The sequence below is a fragment of the Ammospiza caudacuta genome, chromosome 35 (assembly GCF_027887145.1).
Source record: "Ammospiza caudacuta isolate bAmmCau1 chromosome 35, bAmmCau1.pri, whole genome shotgun sequence".
Classification (NCBI taxonomy): Eukaryota; Metazoa; Chordata; class Aves; order Passeriformes; family Passerellidae; genus Ammospiza; species Ammospiza caudacuta.
Window position 1 is genome coordinate 1,927,007 of NC_080627.1, and position 9,252 is coordinate 1,936,258.

At 60.0% G+C, this 9,252-nt stretch overlaps 1 protein-coding gene across 1 annotated transcript; it reads right to left on the reverse strand.

Moving 5' to 3' along the window:
• Nucleotides 1–2,090: 2,090 nt before the first annotated feature.
• Nucleotides 2,091–8,436, reverse strand: NKPD1 (NTPase KAP family P-loop domain containing 1). The gene is made up of 4 exons (XM_058822834.1): nucleotides 8,113–8,436; nucleotides 6,961–7,120; nucleotides 5,207–5,338; nucleotides 2,091–3,736 (listed from the first exon to the last, which is right to left on the reverse strand). The coding sequence occupies exons 1-4, from the start codon at nucleotides 8,434–8,436 to the stop codon at nucleotides 2,091–2,093; spliced, it is 2,262 nt and encodes a 753-aa protein (XP_058678817.1).
• Between the last annotated feature and the right edge of the window lie 816 nt (nucleotides 8,437–9,252).

The following is a 9,252-nucleotide window of genomic DNA, read 5'->3' on the forward strand; positions in this document are numbered from 1 at the left end:
GGGGTTTTTTTTTCCCCCCCCTCGTTTTTCCCCGTGGTGGAATTTTTGTTAACGGCTGTTTTCTAATTAAAGGAATTCTGCATTCGTCACCCGCCCTCTTTCTGGGGGCTCACCCGGAATTCCAGGATTTCGGGAATTGATGGATTTGGGGGGGGTGGGTGGGGAGGGGGTGAAAGTCCCCCCAAAAAAACCCCAGAACAGGTGAGAAATCCCAAAAAATCCCAAACAGCAGAGCTGGGGGTGGAACTTGGTTTATTGGGGGATGATCCCGGGGAATTCTCCCGGGAATTCTGGGTGGGTGGGGTTTGGGCATGGCCCAAATTTGGGGATTTTTTGGGGGAATTTTCCCGATTTTTCCTCCCAAAAGGGCTCAAATTTTGGGAAGAGATCCCAAAAATGTCTCAGAGTGGGGGATTCCTGGGAGGGATCAAAATTCCTTTGGATTCTGGGAGGTTTGGGACACCCCTGGACCATCCCAGTCCCCTCCCAGCATTTCCCAGTGGCAAAAACTGGGAATGAAACCAAAGAATTCCCTCTGGATCATCCCAAATCTCCAAAAAACAGGAATAAACCCCAGGAATTTCCTCTGGATCTTCCTAAACTCCTCCAGCACCTCCAAGGTCACAATTCTGGGATAAAACCCCGAAATTCCCAATCCCAGTTCCCCTAAAAGATCCCCAAATCCTCCAGGAGCTCTCCCTGCCCTCGGTGAGGTCTGGATCCCATTCCTGACCCTAAACCCCATTCCCGATCCTGAATTCCAATCCCGATCCCAAATCCCAATCCTGATCCTAAATCCCCGATCCTGATGCCATTTCTGATCCCAAATGCCCGATCTCAATCCCAATCCCAAATCCTGAATCCCAATTCCAAATCCCAAATCCTGATACCAATCCCAATACCGAATCCGCAATCCCAAATCCCCTATCCCAGTCCCCAAATCCCGATCCCAGATCCCCAAATCCAGATGCCAGTCCCATTCCCGATCCCAAATCCCAAATCCTGATGTCATTGCCAAACCAAGATCATAAATTTTGATCCCAATCCCAAATCCCAAATCTTGATGCCATTCCTGATACCAAATCCCCAATCCCCATGCCAGTCGTGATCCCAGTCCCAAATCGGAAATGCTGATGCCATTCCTGATCCTAAATCACAAATCTCGATTCCAGTCCCAAATCCTGATGCCATTGCCAAACCCAAATCACACATCTTGATCCGAATCCCAAATCCTGATGCCGTTCCTGATCCCAAATCCCCAATCCCAAATCCTGGTGCCGTTCCCGATCCCCAGTCTTGATGCCAGTCTTGATCCCAAATCTCTATCCCAGTCCCAAATCCTGAATCCCAGTTCCAAATCCCAAATCCCCTATCCCAGTCCCCAAATCCTGATGCCAAATCCCCAAATCCAGATGCCAATCCCATTCCCATTGATCCCAAATTCCCAAATCCAGATCCAATCTCATTCCGTATCCCAAATCCCAAATCCTGATGCCATTCCTGATACCGAATCCCCAGTCCTGATGCCAATCCTGATCCCAAACCCAAAATCTCAAATCTCTGATCCCCAATCCCAAATCCTGATCCCAGATCCTGGTGCCATTCCCGATCTCTAATCCCAGTGCCGATTCCCATCCCAAATCCCAATCCTGATCCCAGATCTCAAATTTTGATGCCAATCCTGATCCCAAATCCCCAAACCCCAATCCCAAATCACCGGGCGCCGTGTGGCACACACTGCACCCGCCGTGACACCGGTGCCGCCCTGCCCAGCTGTGCCATGGCCCTGAGCAGCCCCATCTGCTGCCGTGGAACCGCCCCAGTCCCTGATCCCAAACCCCAAATCCTGATGCCATTCATGATCCCAAATCCCCAATCCCAAATCCCAAATTCTGATGCCAGTCCCCATCCCAAATCCCAAATCCTGATCCCGGATCCTGGTGCCATTCCCGATCTCTAATCCCAGTGCCGATTCCCATCCCAAATCCCAATCCTGATCCCAGATCTCAAATTTTGATGCCAATCCTGATCCCAAACCCCAAATCTCAAATCCCCAATCCCAAATCCCCAAACCCCGTTCCTGGTGGGGATCACCGGGCGCCGTGTGGCACACACTGCACCCCTCTGGACACCGGTGCCGCCCTGCCCAGCCGCGCCATGGCCCTGAGCAGCCCCATCTGCTGCCGGATGGAGTGGTCCAGGTTGACGGTGACGCCGAGCAGCTGCCGCGCCTCGCCGGCGCCGAAGGGGAAATCGCGCGCCAGGAACGCCTGGAAGAGCTCGGGGTCGGCGTCCAGGCTCAGCACCTTGCCCAGCGGCTGCCGCAGCGCGCTCAGCTCCCCGGCGTGCTCCAGGAACACGCTCCACAGCGACTTTCCGGAACGTTCCGGCGCCGCGCGGCCCTGCCCGGCGTCCTCCAGGCACTGCAGCGTCCAGCTGAGGCGGCAGGGCCAGCGGTCGGCCAGCACCACCCAGGCGGCCGCGGCGCGCGGCGACAGCTCCGACGCGGCGCCGCCGGCGCGGTGCAGCAGCAGCCGCAGCGTGATGGGGATGGTGTTGACGATGCGCCGCACGTTGGCGCCGTTCTCGGGCAGGTACCGGCTCAGAACGTCCGAACCGTCGTGGAGACACCGGAACGCCTCGTGGATCCACGCCACGGCCTCGGAATCCGCCTCCTTCCAGCTGGGAACCGCGCCGCTGCCGCCGCCGCCGCCGCCGCGGGTTTTGGCGACGTTGTCGGCGATGATGCGGTACATGAGGTCCTCGCGCGTCTGGATGGCGGCGGCCACGCTGCGCAGGCGGGAGCGGGCGCCCATCTCGGGGATGGAGAAGGGCAGCGTGACGGCGCGGTTCAGGTACAGGTAGCCGTTGTCCGCCAGCCCCTTCATGCAGCCCGTCTGCTCCAGGCACGGCACGATGACGCTGGGGTCCACGGCCAGCAGGAAGATGAAGGGCGCGTTGGCGTCCGACAGCAGCGTGGCCATGGCGTTGAAGACGCCGGCCACTTTCTCCGGGTAGCACAGGTCCAGGCTGGTGATCTCCATCACCACGCGCAGCCGGCGCCGCTCGAACACCTCCATGAAAGCCAAATAATCCACCAGGACCTCGACCTCCTCGCGGATCTTGCTCATGAACCCCAGCTGCCCCGCGAAGCGGTCGCTGTTGGTCAAGCGCTCGATCTTCTTCTTCTCGCTGACCAGGAAATTCTTGAGGATGGACAAGGCCCCCAGCACCAGCGAGGAGCCCGACAGCGACGCCACGGCGCTGCCCACCACCTTGAGGGCGTGGTGGTCCTTGATGCCCGGCACCAGCAGCGCCACCAGCAGGATGGCGACGCCCACGCCCAGCACCAGCAGCAGCCCCCAGAGCCGCAGGCACGTCCCCGTCTTGAGGATCCACTCGCGCTGCGAGAAGCCGGAGGCGAAGCGCGGCCGCGAGCCCAGCACGTGGAAGACGCTGAGCGGCAGCGCGCCGAAATGCTGCCGCACGTGGTGGCACAGCGTGGTCACCAGCCCCGCCCAGAGCTTGTCGCAGCCCGCGAACTCCCAGGCGCTGAAGCGGATGAAGATGAACTCGAGGTTCTTCCTGCGCAGGTGGCCCTCGGTCACCACGGGCTCGTAGAAGGCCAGGAGCCACAGGGCCTCCAGCAGGCCCCAGCCGTGCGGGCTGCGCGGCTTGCGCTGGCCCCGGCGCAGCTCGGCCGCCTCGCGCTGCGCCATCTCCTCACGCATGAACGCTGGAAACGGGAATTGGTTGGCATTTGGGGATTTAGAGTTGGATTTGGGGGTGGATTTGGGATTTGGGGTTTGGAGTGGGTGGGATTGCGTGGGATGGGGTTGGGCTGGGTTGGGTTGGGTTGGATTGCGTTGGGTTTGCTTGGGTTACGTTTGGTTGGGTTGTGTTGGGCTGCATTGCATTGGGTTGGGTTGGGTTGTGTTGAGTTGGGTTGCATTGGGTTGGGTTGAGTTGGGTTGGATTGGGTTGGGTTGGATTGAGTTGGGATGTGTTGAGTTGGGTTGCATTGGGTTGGGTTGGGTTGCATTGGGTTGGGTTGGATTGAGTTGGGATGTGTTGAGTTGGGTTGGATTGGGTTGGGTTGGATTGAGTTGGGATGTGTTGAGTTGGGTTGGGTTGTGTTGAGTTGGGTTGCATTGGGTTGGGTTGGATTGAGTTGGGATGTGTTGAGTTGGGTTGCATTGGGTTGGGTTGGTTTTGGGATGGAATGCATGGGACAGGTCGGGATTTGGGATTTGGGATTTGGGACTGGGGTCAGGGCGGGTGGATGGGATGGAGCCACAGGGCCTCCAGCAGGCCCCAGCCGTGCGGGCTGCGCGGCTTGCGCTGGCCCCGGCGCGGCTCGGCCGCCTCGCGCTGCGCCATCTCCTCACGCATGAACGCTGACAACGGGAATCGGGGGTTTGGGGTTGGAATTTGGGGTTTGGGGTCGTTTTTGGGTGGGATTTGGGATTTGGGGTTTTGGGATTGGATGGGATGGGGTTGGGTTGGGTCGGGTTGCGCTGAGTTGTGTTGCATTGCATTGGGTTGAGTTGGATTGGGTTGGAATTTGGATTGCATTGGGTTGGGTTGGATGACATTGGGTTGGGTTGGGCTGCATTGCATTGGGTTGGGTTGGGTTGGTTTTGGGATGGAATGCATGGAATAGGTTGGGATTTGGGGTTTGGGGTGGTTTTTGGGGTTGGATTTGGGGTTTGGGGTGAGTGGGATTGGATGGGATGGAGTTGGGTTGATTTGCATAGCGTTGGGTTGGGTTGGTTTTGGGATGGAGTGCATGGGACAGGATGGGATTCGGGGTTTGGGATTTGGGATTCAAGATGGGATCTGGGGTGGGATTTGGGATTGGGATGGCGTTGGGTTGCGTTGGATCGCATTTGGGATGGGATTTGGGACTGGGATGGGATTTGGGACTGGGATGGGAATTTGGGATTGGGATGGGAATTTGGAACTGGGATGGGAATTTGGGACTGAGATTGGATTTGGAACAGGGATGGGATTTGGGATTGAGGGTGGGATTCGGGGCTGAATTTGGGATTGCAATGGAATTTGGGACTGCAATGAGACCCCAAACCCTGAGCAAACAACACCGGGCACAGAAAACCCCAAACCCGCCGCTCCGAGTTCCCACATTCCCGAGTTCCCACATCCCAAATTCCCGGATAATTCCCAAATTCCGGGATTGGGGTCTCACCGGTGACCTTGGCGAGCAGGGAGTCGAGGCGGTGCCCGCAGGGCGCGTAGAAGCCGACGGTGACGGGCGTGGCCGTGTGGCACAGCGTGCGCGACAGGCAGCGGCAGTAGATGTCGTCCTCCGTGGGCGGCTCTGGGATGGGGATTTGGGGAGATTTGGGGTCAGAGTTTGGGGTTTGGGGTTTGAGGGTATGGGACAGGCAGCGGCAGTAGATGTCGTCCTCCGTGGGCGGCTCTGGGATGGGGATTTGGGGAGATTTGGGGAGATTTGGGGTCAGAGTTTGGGGTTTGGGGTTTGGGATCTGGGTTTGGAGTTTTGGGTTTGGAGTTTTGGGTTTTGGGACAGGCAGCGGCAGTAGATGTCGTCCTCCGTCGGGGGCTCTGCGTTTGGGGTCAGGATTTGGGGAGATTTGGGGTGATTTGGGGTCAGAATTTGGGGTGATTTGGGGTCAGAGTTTGGGGTTTGGGGTCAGGATTTGGGATTTTGGGCTTTGGGGTTTGAGAGTATGGGACAGGCAGCGGCAGTAGATGTCGTCCTCCGTCGGGGGCTCTGCGATTTGGGGTCAGAGTTTGGGGTTTGGGGTGATTTGGGTTCAGGATTTGGGATTTTGGGGTTGTTTGGGATCAGGATTTGTATACTGGGACTGGGACAGGCAGCGGCAGTAGATGTCATCCTCTGTCGGGGGCTCTGCGTTTGGGGTCAGGATTTGGGGTGATTTGGGGTCAGGATTTGGGGTTTGGGATTTGGGGTCAGAGTTTGGGGTTTGAGAGTATGGGACAGGCAGCGGCAGTAGATGTCATCCTCCATAGGGGGCTCTGCGTTTGGGGTTTGGAGTCAGAGTTTAGGGTTTGGGATCAGGTTTTGGGGTTTGGAACAGGATTTGGGGTCGGGATTTGGGGTTTGGAACAGGATTTGGGGTTTGGAACAGGATTTGGGGTCGGGATTTGGGGTTTGGGGTCAGGAAGGCAGCAGCAGTAGATGTCCTCCTCCGTCAGGGGCTCTGCGTTTGGGATTTGTGGTTTGGGGTCAGGATTTGGGGTTTGGGATGAGTTGAGGTTTGGTGTTTGGGGTTTGGGATTTTGGGACGGGCAGCGGCAGTCGATGTCATCCTCTGTCAGGGGCTCTGGGATTTGGGGTTGGGATCAGGATTTGGGGTTTGGGATGATTTGGGATCAGAGTTTGGGGTTTGGGGTTTGGGATCGGTATTTAGGATTTGGGATTGGGATGAGATTCAGGATCTGGGATCAAGATTTGGAATCAGGATTCAGGGTTTGGGATCGGGATTTGGGATTTGGGGTTTGGGATCAGGATTTGGGGTTTGGGATCTGGGAATTGGGATTTGGGATCAGAGTTTGGGGTTTTGGGGTTTTGATTTGGGACAGGCAGCAGCAGTAGATCTCCTCCTCCGTTGGGGGCTCTGGGATTTGGGATTTGGGATCAGGATTTTGGGATTTCAGCTTTGGGGTCAGGATTTGGGGTTTGGGGTTTGGGATCAGGATTTGGGATCGGTATTTAGGATTTGGGATTGGGATGAGATTCAGGATCTGGGATCAGGATTTGGAATCAGGATTCAGGATTTGGGATCAGGATTTAGGATCAGGGTTTGGGATCGGGTTTCAGGGTTTGGGATCAGGATTTGGGATCAGGGTTTAGGATTCAGGATTCAGGGTTTGGGATCAGGGTTCAGGGTTTGGGATCAGGGTTTGGGGTCAGGATTCGGGGTTTGTAATTTGGGGTTCGGGGTCCGGCCGTACCTCGCGGCTCGGGGGCCGCTCCCTCGGCGGGGGCTCCGTGGGGACACGGCCGGGGGGAGCCCCCCGGGCCCAGCCAGGCCTCGCTCTCCTCGCACCCCCCCGGGGACAAACCCGGGGACATCTCCAGGGCCAGCCCCGGCCCCGAGGAGCAGCAGGAACCCTGCGGGGACACAATGGGGACATTGTGGGGACATCACAGGGACAGCCCTGGGGACACCCTGGGGACATCGCAGGGACAGGGACACCCTGGGGACACCCTGGGGACATCACAGGGACAGCCCTGGGGACACCCTGGGGACATTGCAGGGACAGGGACACCTTGGGGACATCACAAACAATGGGAACCCTGAGGGGACAGGGACACCTTGGGGACATCCCTGCAGACAGCCCAAGCCCCGAGGAACAACAGGAGCCCTGAGGGGACAGGGACACCTTGGGAACACCCTGGGGACATCACAGGGACACCTTGGGGACATCACAAACCATGGGAGCCCTGAGGGGACTGGGACACCCTGGGGGACACTGGGGACATCACAGGGACACCTTGGGGCATCACAAACCATGGGAGCCCTGAGGGGACAGGGACACATTGGGGATACCCTGGGGACAGCACAAACAATGAATGGGAGCCCTGAGGGGACAGGGACACCCTGGGGGACACTGGGGACATCTCAGTCCCGATCCCATCCTGGTCCCACCCGTTCCTACCCGGGGCAGCTCCAGCGGCTCCATCCCTGTCCCGTGCCTGTCCCTGTCCCCATCCCAGTCCTTGTCCCTGTCCCCATCCCTGTCCCCGTCCCAGTCCTTGTCCCTGTCCCCATCCTTGTCCCTGTCCCGTGCTTGTCCCCGTCCCTGTCCCGGTTCCATCCCGGTCCTTGTCCCCACCCCTGTCGCTGTCCCGTGCCTGTCCCTGTCCTTGCCCTGACACGGTCCCATCCCGGTCCGTGTCCTTGCCCTGTCCCGGTTCTGTCCCGTGCCTGTCCCTGTCCCGTCCCTGTCCCGTCTCGTTCCCTCCCGGCACCGGCGATCCCGATCCCATCCCGGTCCCACCCGTTCCTACCCGGGGCAGCTCCAGCGGCTCCATCCCTGTCCCGGTCCCTGTCCCGTCCCCTCCCGGTGCCGTCCCGTGCCTGTCCCGTGCCTGTCCCGTGCCTGGCCCGGATTTATGGCACCGGCCCCGGCGATCCCGGCGATCCCGGCCAGGGAGGGGCGGCCGGGGCAGAAATTCCGGCTGGGCCCGGCCTGAGTCAGGGCGCAGCAATTCCCGCCCGGATCCGGCCCGGGAGGGGACAGCGGCGACAACGGGGACAAAGGGGACACGGGGCCCGCGGGGACATCGGGGACAGCGGGACCCGGGCCAGGGCCGCGCCCCCCGCGCTGGGGACGGTGCCAGCTCTGCTCGGTGACACCGGTGGTGGCACCGCTGTCGCATCGCTGTGGCATCGCTGTGGCATCGCGGTGGCACCGCTGTCGCATCGCTGTGGCATCGCGGTGGCAGCGCCGCTTCCGGTGGGGACAGAGGAACCTGCCGTGCCGGGCACGGGTGGCACCGGGGTGACAACGGGGCGGCCACACCCCACAGCCACCCGCAGGTGCCACCTGTCACCTGCACTGGGGCTGGGGGCACCGAGGGGGTGGCACCGGGGGCGCCAGTGGCACCAGTATGGGCTCCCCCGGTGTCCCCAGTATGGGCTGGCACCAGTGTCCCCAGTGTCCCCTCTGTGGGCTGGCACCAGTGTCCCCAGTATGGGCTCTCCCAGTGTCCCCAGTCCCGGTGTCCCCAGTGTCCCCAGTGTGGCTCTCCCAGTATCCCCGGTGTCCCCATTGTCCCCGCTCCGTTGTCACCGCGTCCTGCGGGGGCGGGCTGGCACCGCTGGCATTTCCTCGCCACCCCAGGAGCGCCCGGGCTGGCACGTGTGGCACCGGGGAGGGGGTGACACCCTTGTCCCCATTGTCCCCCCCTTCCCAGCGTCCCCCGGTGTCCCGTGACACCCCCGCGTGCCCCCCCGCTTTGTCACCCCCGTGTCCCCACTCCTGTCCCCCTCCTTGTCCCCCTTTGTCACCCCCGTGTCCCCGCCATTGTCCCCGTGTGTCCCCCCGATCTGCCCTTCATGTCCCGTCCCGTGTCCCTCCCAGTCTGTCCCTCATGTCGCCTCCATGTCCCCACTCTTGTCCCCCTCCTTGTCCCCCTTTGTCACCCGCGTGTCCCCCCCATTGTGTCCCCTCGTGTTAAGTCGCGTGTCCCCCCCCCCGGTTTGTCCTTCTTGTCCCCCCAGTTGTCCCCTCCCATGT